Below are 15,115 nucleotides of genomic sequence, written 5' to 3' on the forward strand. Positions count from 1 at the left end.
TATATTACTTAAGGTTGTAGAAATTGTAGCAGTTACAGGTTTGATAGAATTTAGATTATGCTTTTGCATGTATCTGAAGATATACGCACACAATCATATTTTAAGAGATGTTATAACATCTTTCAGTTGTAAGAATTGTGGGGAAAATTTTTGTATAATATCTTGTGAAAATATGGTGTTTAACACCAATCATAAATAACTTGTGTTTTGTGCCCTGGCTGGTGTGGCTCAGTGGACTTGAGTGTTGGCCTGCAAATCAAAAGGTTGCTAGTTCGATTCCCGGTCAGGGCACATGCCTGGGTTGCAGGCCAGGTCCAGTGGGGGCATGTGAGAGGCAGCTGCACATTGATGTTTCTCTCCTTCTCTTTTTCTCTCCCTTCCCCTCTCTAAAAAATAAATAAAAATTTAAAAATATTTAACAAGTTTTGTGATGTAAACAGCATAGAATTCCAAACCAGCAGCTCTGTTTTCAAACCTTTTTCTTTCATTTTACCCATCCTGCTTTAACTTTCTAGACTTCCTGAAGAGACTGACCATGTCCGGATTCAGTTTCAGAGCCTGTTTTTGCTGTGTTAACTGGACTGGAGTAATCATTGCCCAATGTGTGCATATATAAATGAACACATTGTACACCTCTAAAAATCATAGTCAACCTAAATAAATCCAATTTTAATCGTCAGTCACACCTCACTGTGATTGAAAACTGGGGTGGGGGGGAATTCTTTTAAGGCAAGAAAAGAAGAAAATAGAACCTGCTTTAGAGATTCCTTTTTCCCTTAGACTGCTGTCATGGTGGGCGCTAAGGAGTGCTGCCCAGAGAGGCCTTGGCCTTCTCAAACCAGCAGAGCTCTCAGACTGCAGAGGCAGATGCTGGCTGAGAAGATGTAGAGGTTTTTCTGATTTCTCTCTCATAGTCTTTTGAAGTCCATTTTCTTGACCTTCTCATCTGACTTTCATTTTTTCTCATTCGATGACGTTATGTTGAGTAGATTTTGACCCCAGCACCATGTGGTTTATTTTTGGAATCCAGTGGGTTATTCTCACCCAGGAAGGTTGGTTATTTTTAAGAGATTTTAGAAATAGTAGACTTAAATGAAGAGGGTTTTTACAAGATAGGTGTTTTGACAGAGTGTCAGTAATCCTCTTCTTTAAGGTAAAGACTAACAGACTAAAGATGATAGCTGGGACCACGGAAGAACTGATAAAATTACAGAGGGAAGTGATGGGTGTGTGGGGACACTTTTATAAAGTCACTGAAAAATTAGATATCTCTTGGAAGTGTAGGGGAGGAAAAAGAATCTCCCCCACCCTACTGAGTTCTTGACTGAGAGCTCTGTAGTGAAAGACAGACGGAGTAACAGGAGAAAAGCAAAGAGAAGTTTATTAACATGTGTGCCTCACGTGTACATGGGCACTACCCAGGAAAAAATGAGTAACTCCCTGATGTGGCTTAGAGTTCGGACTTAGATATTACCTTTTTTTCAAAACAAAGTTTAAACTGATTTTAGAGAGAGAGAAACATCGATTTGTTGTTGCATTCAGTATGCAAAAAGGAGTAGAAAGATGGTTTCTAAGGGGGAGGAAGCGGTTTTCGGGGAGACGGACGGGCCCCTAGGAGAGGAGACGGCGGGGAGTGATGGTCAGTGGCAGCGTCGGTCTGGGTGTGGCTTCCGGTGACGAGAGTCCACCTGCCCCGGGTCATGGAGCTCGGGGGGGGGGGGGGGGGCGGGCCGATGGCCCCTGAGCCAGCCGCTCTCGGAGGCCCGTGTCCGTGCAGGCGAGGGGTTCGGAGAAAGCCTCCCCGCGCACTGGCCGTGTAAGTGCCTGCAGCTCCAGATAGTATGTCAAAGTGGCTTATTTTGTGGGTGGTGTATTTTGCTACCCTTGAAGATTTTTGTCCAAATGTTTATAAAAATTATGATTACCCTTCCAGGGAATCAGCCTGTTCTAGTTTATCTTTTGTGTTCTGACTGTTTTGACTTTATCAAGAACTGGATCTTGTTCTTTACCTCAGAACTCATATTTTTAGATAAACTGTATCAGTGGAGTTTGGGAAGGCCTGAACAGAGTGTTTTCTGTTTATCACGGCATTGCATCTAGGAGGGAAGGCAGTCTCTCTTCCAGCCAGTGATGGTAATCCAGGGAGCCATCAGCCTCCTGTGGTCACAGCGCTCCCAGGGCACTTGCTGGGACTGATTATCTAACCTTTTTCAGACCCCACATCTTGTTAACCTCAACGAAGACCCGCTGATGTCGGAATGCCTGCTTTATTACATCAAAGATGGAATTACAAGGTATATTTGTATCTTTTGGTCACTTGATGCTTTCTTTTCTTTTAGATGATTAAATAAAGGGAAGTCAGTTGTTGAAAAATAATTGTTGTTGTGATTTGCTGTTTTTCCCATCTGAAATAGTTACAAACTATTCTCTCTTTCCAAATTATGTATTTTAGCCAGCTGAACCAGTTAACATGTAGTTTTTCCCCTAAAGGACCCTAAGTACAATTTTTTCCTTTTTACATATTAACGTGAATTCATTAGGGAGATTAGTTCACTTGAGTCTTTTTATAATGCTGTGTGAATTACATTGGTACATTATTTACATTGGTACATTATCGTTCCTTGGCTTCTTATTCTGATGTAGGGAAGTTGACCATGTATGAAAATAGAATCTACAGTTGAAAGCCTCTCATTTAAAAAAAAAAATGGTGATACCTTTTCTGTACATACCAAAGGATATTCTTTGGGAGAAAGAGATTCATTGTTTGTGGTGCCCTTTGTGTCTGAGTTTTCCTGGGAAACACTTCCCCTGTGTTCAGGGTCGGCCAAGCAGATGCTGAGCGGCGCCAGGACATCGTGCTGAGTGGGGCTCACATTAAAGAAGAGCATTGTATCTTCCGCAGTGAGAGAAGCAACAGTGGGGACGGTGAGAGTTCTTGGCTCGGCCTTTCCGACAACTTGTTACTCTGTATTAGGAGAAATCCACGAGACTTGGTATTCCCTTTTTCAGTGATACTTTCTTACACAGTCTAATATTTGAACACGGAGAAGCCTGGGCTGCTTGTAAATGCGGGGGCAGACAGAGCTGCTTTCCATGAAAATAACCTGAACAAAAGGAGGCTTTGTTGCTGCCAAGAACTAAGCAGAACATAGGCAATTAGGCTTGGTCTTGAATGTTAATTACTTGGTAGACAAGTAAGAAGGGAACACATATCCTGGGTAGTGGGAGATTTGAAGGACCTTTAGCCTTAACCCAGTAGAATTTATTTTTATCTAAAAAATGAAGAAAAAAGTCAATTTTGTACTTTGTCCAGGTTATTGACAAAATAATCTAATAGTATTTTATGCTATATAATTCATTCCTTCCTTGACTACAGTATTAGCTTTTGCTTTTAAGTTTCTAGCTATGACCTATATCTCACACTTAAAAGATTTCTGATGGTTTTCAGTTTTATAGACTGAACTGTCAGCTACCACCAAAACTGCCATTTCGTATCTTTTTCTGAAGTTTGTCAAATTCATTTAAATGTTTTATCTTAACCACAGCCCTAGTTATGGATCCTAAAGTAAACCGTTATGTAGATGCCCAGCCATTAGGTTGGTTACAGGGGTCTACTGTGAATCTTCATAGTCGTCAGCTTTCCGTGTTGTATTCCGGTGGTTTGTGGTGCTGACGTTACTTTGTGTTCCTCTTAGTTATCGTGACTCTAGAGCCCTGCGAACGCTCAGAAACCTACGTAAATGGCAAGAGGGTGGCCCAGCCTGTTCAGCTGCGCTCAGGTGAGACTGGGACAGCTTTGAAGTCTTTGGCAAAGATCGTACAGCTTGTGTGAGCAACTCTTTAACTTTTTAATCTTTGTTTAAAGACTAAAGCGATAGCATTAGGATTCATGTTCTTGTATAATTCCAAAAGCTGTCTTTTTGCATTAGAAAGAGTGAGGTCATTAATCTAGATACGCTACATTTTAAAAATATTTTCTTAACCCTGTTTCTCTTTTGTGCTAGGAAACCGTATCATCATGGGTAAAAACCATGTGTTTCGTTTTAATCACCCGGAACAAGCACGGGCTGAGCGGGAGAAGACTCCTTCTGCCGAGACTCCCTCCGAGCCTGTGGACTGGACATTTGCCCAGAGAGAGCTTCTGGAAAAACAAGGAATTGATATGAAACAGGAGATGGAGAAAAGGTAATGTACAAATATGATATGGCCCGCATGACCCACTTCTTTTAAACATATATAGTAGCATTTATGAAACAGCTTGGTGGTTTCACCATGCATTGTTTTTTCCCTCATAGGTTACAGGAAATGGAGATCCTGTACAAAAAGGAGAAGGAAGAAGCAGATCTTCTCTTGGAGCAGCAGAGACTGGTAGGAATCCATCCTGAATTTTCTCTTAGGAAAAGGGCAGCTTGTTCTCACACCTTCCGTCCCCACAGATGAGCACGTGTCCACACGGCCTGTCCATCTCTCACGATACTACACCCTCTTCTCTCATTTTCTTAATGGAGAACGAACTTGCAGCTCCTACTAGCCTTAGCCTGCAAAACTGTCCATAAAGGTGCTATTTTGTGCCTTTTATGTCTTAAAGTCAAATCTTCTGGCAAAACCAAGTGCTATAGGTGGGAGCTTTTCTGGTAGCCTTTGCCTCTTAATAGTGGTTTTTAAGTGTGCATCAGTGGTGGTTCTTTTAATAATAATCACTCTGCATATTGAACTTAGTGGGTGTTTGCCTTGGTTTTGTTTCTGATCACCTGATAGTACTAATTCTCTGCTCTTGGGCTGACCTGGGGGTTGTTCTTGTGCTGGGCAGACGTTTTTCTTTTTCTTCTCCTTTTCTTTTTTTGTTTTTTGTTTTTAAGTTAAACTGTCTACAAGTGTTACTGCACAGTTGCATGTGTTAATCCTTTTCTGTTCCCCTGCATGGAGTCTGCATCCTCAGCAAGGGTCCCCGTGGCGTTCGGGATGGCAGTGGAAGCAGGGGCTGTACAGCCAACTCAGATAAGAGAGGGCAGCCTGGTTTTTCCGGGTTCAGAAAGGGTTTGGGTGAGCAGCTAAAAGTCGGTCTAAGGCTACATCTTATAAAGCTAACAACCTTAGCATTTTATGGTGTTAATTAATTTTCCAAGTTTGGTAGAAAATGAATCTCATGAATAAATAAGTTGATCTGTTAGGTAGATTCTCCTTTTTAAAGCCGTCCAGTTTTGGTTAACAAAGCCCTGATTATAAGAAGCTTCTTGGCATCAATTTGATATGTAAGGAAAAGATAAAGCAAACCTTTAGGTGCTATGGGTGCAGTTTAGGAAATTTTCAATGTTTAAGATTCATGGGCTTCTTTTAAGATTAGTGTGTATTAGGAAGAAAGCTGGAATACTGGTTTCTTCCCTTGGCATAAAATACAGCACGTAAAACACTGCATGTAAACTACAGCCCTATAGCCGTGCTCTGCTCTGGAGAAGAGAGGCTATTGCTGCGTGGGCCAGAAGAGCCAAGGGCTTAAGGAGAGATAGCTTTTTCTAGGGTAACTCAGTTCTCAGGCTTGGCAGTAGGTTAACCAGTTCGCTTGTTATCTTGGAAATTATAATAAAGCCCCCAAAAAGAATGGATTGTAAGAATAAATCAAGTGTTTGGAGCAAGATAATAACAATGTTATATATAGAGTCTCTTTAGGAGGCCTAGCTGGCACTTAGGTTTTAATAAAAAGAGAAAGATTTAGCTACAGTGTGATTATGGGCTTAAAAGTTTTATGACACACAAAGGAACCTTTTATTTTAATAATGTAGTATGATCTAATAACATGCCTCTGATGGTCTGTGAGAGATCAAACGAGGACAGGTATAATTAAGCTGTATTTATGATTAACAGTAATGCCTTGTAATTGTATAGTGCTTTATAATTTACAAAAAGTTTTAACATCCATCATTTTTTATTCCTGAAACAACCCTCTTTAGTAGATATGTATATAAATAAAACGAGTAATACTTTTAAAATTTAATTTTCTTTTTTCATCATCATATACTCCCCTATACCCTCTTCCACCTTCATCCACCCTCCCCCCCATCCCACTAAAATGAGTAGTATTACCTGTAGTTTATATTCCCTCCAGCTGAGGAAACCAAGGCTAAAAATTGCTGTCTTGGCTACTCTTGAATGTTTATTAAGTCGCAGGTCTGCAGCTTAAACTTGAGTCTTCTGACTTGCTTCACTGCTCTGTTCAGTAGAGCAGTGCTCATCAGCCACCTGGGAGTCTTGTGAAAATGCAGGTGCTGATTCAGCAGGTCTGGGGTGGGACCTGGTTCTACACTTCTGACCAGCTCCCTGGGGATGCCCATGCTGCTGGTCCTGGGACCAACTGTTGAAAAACTTGGTGGGAAAGAATAGTGATGGCTGATGTTCTCCGTAACCAAGAATTGGGGATTAATCTGGGCTCTGAAGTAAGATGATGACCACTCACAAGAGAAAGTAATTGTCTCTAAGACATTCTAGTTTCCAGGGGACATACTTAGTCTGTAAGTAATCAGGTTCTGCTTGTCATTTGCTCTGTGCATCTCAAAGCAAGCTAGGATTTTAAGAGCAGATCCTTAAAGCAAGGAGATTGCTTTCCTGCCACCACTCCCACTCTGCATTCCATTTGAATTTCTTGTCCTCAAGAGGAATTGATTTCTAATGATTTTGCCTGGAGTATCTAGCTGTAACAATATTGAATAGGAAATGTATTTTTATGATCTTATATTGGTCAACCATGAGATATATTTTGAATGTGCCCCAGGAATAAATATTGAAAGTATACCAAAAAAGTATTATTCAGTAAATATTTTTAAATAGTTATTATATGTAATCACTTTTGCATAACGACAGCATTAAAAAACAGAGTTTTCTGTTATGATAGTTCCCCATATGCGTCACACTTGTTATGGTCTCTTATAGTCATGCCCTATTATGTACCTGGTCCTTTCTGTGCTTGCTTTTTACACACGTGTTTTGGGTATCTTCTCTCTCCTATTTGTATAAGCCTCTTGCAGAGTCTCTCCGGGAGGCCTCCTTTGCAATTGCTATTTAAGGAAAGCAGAAGGACCTTTTAGTGGATTGGCCAGACCTGAGTAGTCGTTTTAACCCTTTAATGAATGAATTCTAAATATCTTAATTTTTAAGATACAAGACAAGACATAAGATAGAATTTACATATTGGCAAGAAACTTCGCATACATCCCCGGCTGGTGTGGCTCGGGATTGAGCACTGGCCCGTACACCAAAAGGTCACCGGTTTGATTCCCCCTCAGGGCACACGTCTGGGTTGTGGTCTAGGTGCCCAGCTGGGGGCGTGCAAAAGGCAACCAGTTGATGTATCTCTCATGCATGCATCGATATTTCTCTCCCACTCTTTCTCCCTCCCTTCCCTTCTCTTTAAAAATAAATAAATAAATAAATAACAAATAAACAAATAAATTTAGCATACAGACTTTCTACTATGATGATCATTATGTGATGGGGCTATGTTTGAGCTATACGTAGGAAACATAGTCTATAGAGTGAAAATGATTATTTTAGAAAGAGAGGAAATTATAGCCACTTGATTTAATATGAGTTCTTTTGGATTTATATAGACCTTCTTATTTATTTTATGTTTTATTTTGGAGCTTAAGGACTTTTATCTTTCAATTAGGATATTAAAACAATGATTAGAATGCTTACTATACCCTAAATTAGATAGTATTCACTTTATCCTTAAGCAATTTTAAAAGAAAAAGGAGCCCAGAAAAGGAATTTTAGTTGTCACTTATGTAGGAAAAATCAGCGAGAGTTTGTGTTTTGTGAAACTCAGTTTCTGCATATTTGTAAGAAAACCTTTTTTAGGAGTCAGGTGTACTTTTTTCTCTAACAGTCATCTTTTTATCACTTAAAATGAGCCATTCTAATTTTTTAAACTAAAAAATAAAAAGGAAAAGAAGTAGTCTAGAATCTATAAAATTTAGCATTATCTGCTTTTTATTGCCAAATTTTCAAATAGGTGGGGGTCATAAATTGGTTTAGTACCCATTTACAGACCAATAGAAATAATGGAAACCAGTAGCAACAACTCAAAATTCAGGGGCCAAATTGTTATCATTGTTTAAGGTTATTTTTTTGTTGTTCCCTAGAAATTAACTGTACATGGGACTCTCTGGTATGAAAAGTAAGATACTATTTATCAGTTTTGATTTTAAAAAACTTTACTAGAGATCATTTTGGCGATTACAGCCAAGTAAAAGAGACTGTTAAGTAAGAAAATGTTCATTTACTAGGCTAGCTTGAACTTTCTAGTGAGTCGCGTCCTTTCTCAGGAACTTTTATTTTCTGAAGAGAAGTTCTTTCCTAAGCTCGTTCATCCTAGGGGATTGTAAATGCAACGTAGCCTTCGTTTAGATCCATGTTGTTAAGATTTGCCTGTGTTAGTTAAGAAAATTGGTTGTTATTGAGTAGGTTATTATCCAAAATCAGGCTGCTGCTTTAGGCCAAAGTAAAATGTTTCGAAAAAGAAGTAATGGTGCAAAAATAGCTAGAAAGAAGGTTAGGAAAAACACTTTAAAGTGGATCCATTTCACATCAACAGGAAAGTCGTCGTGTGTTATAGGAAGAGTTGTCAGCTATTCTCAAATAGCTGGAAGTTCCGTGGGTTTTTATAGGAAGCATCTCTAAGTTGTATTTATTAAAGTATTGGGGAATTTGAAATGGTGTTTAGTGAAAGTGCATTGTCCGGCTTAATTTTTGTTCTGGAAGTTTGTTTCTTAAAATTTTAGAGGTGAGGTATTTATTGACTTAAGTGTGAAAACATAATAGCAGACCCACTTTAAGGATCCTTTTATGCTTTCTTGTTCTCCGGATAACACCTCTAATCGTGTAAGTGAAATGGGTCGATGTAACATGACACGATAAAATAGCAAATCCAATATATACTCATAGAAAGACTAGTTTCAAAACCCTCTTTTCTACTAGAAAAACAATTTGGTTTATGGGAAGCTCGTGTGGTCTGCTAATAGAGATTCTTAGCATTTTTAACATCATCCCTGTTTGCTTCTTTTTCTACTTTCTCATCTTCTAACTTTTTTCTAGGGCTGCTCTTTTTAGTAAAGCTAAACAAAACGTGGCATCCTACAGCCTTACTAACCTTTGTTAATCCGCCTGCTCGTCACATCTTGTATGGCATCTGTGCTCACTCATGGGGAAAAGAGTTTCTGGAAGAAGCAACAGCAATAACCAAGGCAAATGTGGGGACGTGGCTGCATGGGTGTTAGCATGGATGGGGCGTAGATTTTACTTCATTCTCTCGAGATGGTGAAGATGTTATTTTATGCCCTTTCGTTGATAACTTCATATGACCTTAGAGTGAGACTCACTCATGGTGTCAGTCTTTCTAAGAAATTTGCTTGCAGATTTCATCAGCTGTGCTAGAAAGTGAAAATTTGGATTAGTCTTACTAAACAAACTAATCTTTGTAATAATAATCATCATCATCTATATATTCATATGTATTAATAGACTTGCACATCATTTAGGGTTTTTGTTTTTTTTTGTTTCATAGGGGTTTGTTTTGTTTTTAAATTTGGTTAAGGCTTTTTTGCTTGCTTTTCTTCGACTTGATTTTCATTTTTTACATTTTAATTTTGGTTATTTTGGGGCCATTTTTTGATTTTGTTTTCCCAAAGGACGCGGACTCTGATAGCGGGGATGACTCTGACAAGAGGTCCTGTGAAGAGAGCTGGAAACTGATCACTTCTCTGAGAGAAAAGCTACCTCCCAGCAAGCTGCAAACCATTGTTAAAAAGTGTGGCCTCCCCAGCAGCGGGAAGAAACGAGAACCTATTAAAATGTACCAAATACCCCAAAGAAGGCGCCTGAGCAAAGATTCCAAGTGGGTCACCGTCTCAGATCTTAAGATTCAGGCTGTAAAAGAGATTTGCTATGAGGTCGCTCTCAACGATTTTAGGCACAGTCGGCAGGAGATTGAGGCCTTGGCCATCGTTAAGATGAAAGAGCTTTGTGCCATGTACGGGAAGAAAGACCCCAACGAGCGGGACTCCTGGAAGGCGGTGGCCAGGGATGTCTGGGACACCGTCGGTGTAGGGGATGAGAAGATTGAAGACGTGCTGGCCGGTGGTAAAGGTGGAACTGATGTAGACGACCTCAAGGTTCATATCGACAAGCTGGAAGACATTTTGCAAGAAGTCAAAAAGCAAAATAACATGAAAGACGAGGAGATAAAAGTCTTAAGAAATAAAATGCTCAAAATGGAAAAAGTCTTGCCACTGATTGGATCTCAGGAACAGAAAACCCAAGGAAACCACAAAGCAAAGGAACCCGTTGGTGCTGGTGCCGGTAGCAGCTCTGAGAATGACGTGAGGAAAGGAGATGATGGAGACCTTGGGAAAGAAGAGCGCGTTTCCCAGCTGATGAACGGGGATCCAGCTTTCAGACGCGGACGTCTGCGTTGGATGAGACAAGAGCAGATCCGGTTTAAGAACCTGCAACAGCAGGAGATAGCAAAGCAGCTTCGTCGGCAGAACGTACCTCATAGGTTCATCCCTCCTGAGAATCGGAAGCCCCGGTTCCCCTTCAAGAGCAACCCTAAGCACAGAAACTCCTGGAGCCCCGGGACACATATCATCATCACGGAAGACGAGGTTATAGAGCTTAGAATTCCGAAAGCTGAAGATGGAAAGAAAGGAAATAAGGAGGAGAGCCAAGAAAAGGGTGGTAGACCAGCTTCTAAGGATCCCCAGGTACCGTGGGGCTCTCAGGGCACACGAAGTCAAGATCACATCCAAGTTAGCAAGCAGCATATTAGTAATCAACAACAGCCACCTCAGTTGCGCTGGAGAAGCAATTCTCTCAATAATGGCCAACCAAAAAGTGTGCGCTGCCAGGCATCTTCCTCCTCAGAATCATTAAACTCCCACACTGGTCACCCCACTGCGGATCTGCAGACTTTCCAGGCGAAGCGCCACATTCATCAACACCGGCAGTCTTACTGTAATTATAACACTGGAGGTCAGTTAGAGGGCAGTACTGCGGTCAGTTCTTATCAGAGGCAGACTGACAAATCCAACCACTGTAGCCAGTTCGTAACACCTCCACGGATGAGGCGACAGTTCTCGGCGCCCAATCTCAAAGCTGGTCGAGAAACCACAGTATAAAACTTACTGGACAAACTTGAAATACTGGTGGAGGAAACAGGCGATGGTAGCTTGATTTGAGTTGGTTCTAGCCTTGGCCTTGAGTCCCTACTATTGACATTATTTGAATGTCGTGTTCCTACGGATATTAACTAATGTTAATATTGTCAAAACATAAAACACTGGTAAATGTTTCAACACCTCCCTTTTGTTTGTATACCATAATGGGCAGTTTCTGAAATTTTGGAGAAAACACTGAGGCCTCCCTTTTTTCCCCCTGAGATTTTACTCCTTTCTTGGTGCCTAGATAATATACTTACATGGACTGGTCTTGTTCTAGTATAAGTTTGTTATGTTTTTATAATGCCTATAAATTGATCTGATAACCAGAAAGGTCTGCCTCTTGGTTTATGTAGATATTCAAAGGGGGAATTTGATACGTAGTATTAAATGTCTATTAATTTCCCCATAAACGTTAGGCATGAGTGTAAAAATAACAACATGACACTATGTGGACACAGCTTTGGATTTCACATCCATGTGTGTTTTTTTAAAACATATAATTGGACTTTAAAAAATATATAATTTGACTTTTCATAAGCCAAAACTAAATGTCTTTGGACATATTTTATAGTACACAGCTTTGGATCTTCCACAGAACTTCCTCCTCTTACTCTTCTACATGTTATGTAGAACTGATTCAGTAGGGTTTTTCTTTTGACTATATAATTTGTCAAAATACTGAAATCTTTAAATGGGCACCATATCTGGATTTTCGTTTGTGGTTTGCATTTTGAAATTTAATGTTTAATTTAATAGTTCATACACACATTGAACTATTCACCAAAATCATGCCAACAGAATCACCAGCAAAATACTTGTATACTCTGAGCAGTATGTATAAGTCTATAGGGAGGTCATTTGGTGGAGAGCGGAGAGATGGGACATGGGGAGAAGGCTACAACATATGATTGTGTGCTGTGTATTTTCAGTAGATGATGAAATAATGACATAGGTTAACTTTGGTTGGATTTAAATAAAGGAGATGCTGTATAATGAACTATTCTTTGGTTGCCAGTGATAATGCTCACAGACATTCAAGCAAGCAAAGAGAAGTCCTGATGATGAACATTTATTATATCAATACCTCATTTTTACTGTTTTGTGGTCTCAGTTTGCCTCACTGGAGAATACACTAAAAATATGGATTTTAATGAGAAGAAAAGAATAGTTTTCTCCTTGTCTTGAATGTGTCAGAAACTTTCTTAAGAGGCGCATGAAGAGCCAGCAACATCTGCAATTAACTGTCTGACTTCACATTGTTGAAGATTCCCAAGTCACACTAAGTCATCAGTAAAACACTGTCTTCCAGGTGGTGTGAAAAATTGCAGCCAAGATAGCAGTTAGCATTCAAGGAAGCCTTACAGATTGTGATTACGTAGTTTTTTTCCTTTTCTTTTGCGTATGGGCACTATGCTTTATTAGAACATATTTTTAATCATAGTGTTTTTCCTTTGCTTCTAAGAAAATGCTTTCTTAATGCACAGAAAGTTGCTTCCAATTAACGTTGGGGGGATATTTTTGCTTTTGTAGCTAGAAGAGTCCTAGTCTTTAATTGAGGCTTTATGGCAGATTATTAGGCATGGGTGAATGATGTTTGTGATGGCTGACTAATTGAGGTGATGGTCTCATGTACTGTGAGGTTTCGGTGTACTCAGTAGGTTCCTTCACACCAGTCACTTCATAGCATCTCATGGAAGCCCCAGTTTGTCCTCCTTTATTCTTAAACATAGATGCATTAACGAGTCTTTTCTTGCAAAAAAAATCATCTTCTAATATTAGTAATAATAATTACTCAGCTTTCACCTTTGGAGCAAAACTGGGTTCTTATTTCCCTAACTTGAGATAACCTAAGGATACTTTCATATATATTCATTTTTGTGATGGCCTTTTTATCTCATTATGGGCAGGTGCCTCCCTTTCCCACCAAACAATGGGAGTGCCTTTCTACTCGTGACCAGGTGACACTGGTATGACACTCGAATGGAAAGTAACACAGTATTTTCCTTTGCAGTTGTGGGTTGTGATAAGCACTTCACCCAAACTGATACCCTAAAGAACTAGGTTTGTGTTTGTGCTTCATCTGCTGATCAAGGCACCCTCATCTTGCTGAAACGTTTAGGTGTCAGAAGGTGCCCTTCATTTCAGATGACCAGGAAGAAATGAACCAAGGTGTGATTGGTTGCTACATATGTCCCTGAATTCATGCATTTGAGAGCATGTGGTCGTGTTTTTAAAAATACTTCATTGACTCTTTTTACTAAGTAACTAGCGCCATGCTTTTGTGAACTGTTGGTATAGCCTATGTTGCCATTTGTTTTTTAATTTGACAGTATTTCCCCCCAAGCTTAAATACAAGACCAAAGAGAAATAAATGGTCATCATTAACCCATTATTATATTATTGAAGTATTCCTAGCTATTAGAGTGAAATGAAAACAAATGTTTTTGCTATTGAAATCATATAATGATCTGACAATAACGAAAATGTAGACGAGTCCTAATTAATTGGTATAATTTCACAAACCAGAATGGTATTCCTTGGGGAGTCAAAGACATTCTGCTTATCTAATAAGTCTAAACCAAAGGGCTTTTCCTTACATGTTTGCTTCTAATTCTTAGTAGTGCTCGGTATCATTTCTTTCACTAGAAATGCGGTGCAGTATTGTTTATTCCACTGAAGTGACTTGAAGTGACCTCTTATGCTTTAGGTGCAGGTTGATGCTGAAACAAAACAAAACAGAGTTTGCCACACCAGTGTCTGTATTAGACTACAGGAAGTTACGTAGATTTCCTCTAGTCCGCTGCTGTACCCCTGTGCCTTACTGGTGCTTTGTAGACTTGCCTTAATGATTTGTACGAAAGACTGGGAGGAGGGGAAGCTGCCGTGTCCTGGTTTACCCTAATGAAGGTGCCTTCTGAGGCACGATGCAAAGAAAGCATTTGTTCTATACTGTTAGAGCCATGTTCTGCATTATGAGCAGTTTTCATAATTCTCCAGTTTATGTCATTCTTCCGAGATTTGATAATCTGCTCTAGATACGTAGTTTGAACCACTCTAGGTTGTGAAATGTATTGGTTTCCTCCCATCATTACTGTAAAATCTTATTAATGAACAGTGGGGTTTTTTCTTAAAAAAAAAATGGTTGAAGATTGTTTCTGAGTGTAAGACCTTCCTTATCAGAAAAGGAGAGTTTGTAATGTTAAAAAAATAAAGTCTTCATTCAATAAAAGTTGAATTTATCTTTTAAGAGTGTGATTTCTCTCTGATGTGGGGGAAGGGAAGAATGAAACAGGGTGATGCTAATAGGCCTGATGTTGACTTTGATTTATTGCTTTTGCTTTGGAAGGTGATTCCAAGCCAATTTAAAAAAAAAAAAATTCTACATGATCTTGATTTGCTTAAGCTTTTGCTTTTGTTATCCTCTTCTATTAGAATTTTATCTTAAAGGGGATCTATAACCTCTACTTTATGCTACATTTTACTTAAAAACTTTTCTAGTAGAGTTGAGGTGATAATCAGATTATCCCTTTCTGATTTATTTGAGTTTACCTTAAACTCTGTTTTCAATTTTTAAAAATTAATCTTGATTTGAAGCTTTTAAAAATGAAAAAGTGTAATTCCCTTCCTTAGGATAGGAACTAAATTTTTAAAAAGCTTTGAGTAACTGTTTAACTTTTCTATTATTTTCTTTAACCACTGTCTTTCTCCACCCAGTGTGTTGGTGCTTTGCTAGAGGTAAAACAGGACAGAACAGATTTTTCTAGAGTGGACCATCAGTCTTATTGAACATTTGGATATGACATTTTTATATTGAAAAACACAGCCATACATTGTGGAGTAGCGGAAAAATACATGTGAGTTTTTTTTCCTCCTGAGTTTTTAGGGAAAAAAAAAAGAAATTTGGT

At 39.2% G+C, this 15,115-nt stretch overlaps 1 protein-coding gene across 8 annotated transcripts in view; it reads left to right on the forward strand.

Moving 5' to 3' along the window:
- KIF1B (kinesin family member 1B) overlaps positions 1-15,115 on the forward strand; it is a 133,330-nt gene that overhangs the window by 63,916 nt on the left and 54,299 nt on the right. For 7 of the 8 annotated variants that reach the window (XM_045859761.1, XM_045859763.1, XM_045859766.1 and 4 more), the window contains 5 exons: positions 2,215-2,294; positions 2,819-2,925; positions 3,696-3,779; positions 4,005-4,185; positions 4,296-4,368. In XM_045859761.1, coding sequence (XP_045715717.1) covers positions 2,215-2,294; positions 2,819-2,925; positions 3,696-3,779; positions 4,005-4,185; positions 4,296-4,368 — 525 coding nt within the window. Of the gene's footprint in view, positions 1-2,214; positions 2,295-2,818; positions 2,926-3,695; positions 3,780-4,004; positions 4,186-4,295; positions 4,369-9,680; positions 14,458-15,115 lie in introns of those variants that run through there. The other variant, XM_045859768.1, reaches the window with a different exon arrangement.

The sequence above is a fragment of the Phyllostomus hastatus genome, unplaced genomic scaffold (genome assembly GCF_019186645.2).
Source record: "Phyllostomus hastatus isolate PE091 unplaced genomic scaffold, TTU_PhHast_1.1 phas_scaffold_182, whole genome shotgun sequence".
Classification (NCBI taxonomy): domain Eukaryota; kingdom Metazoa; phylum Chordata; class Mammalia; order Chiroptera; family Phyllostomidae; genus Phyllostomus; species Phyllostomus hastatus.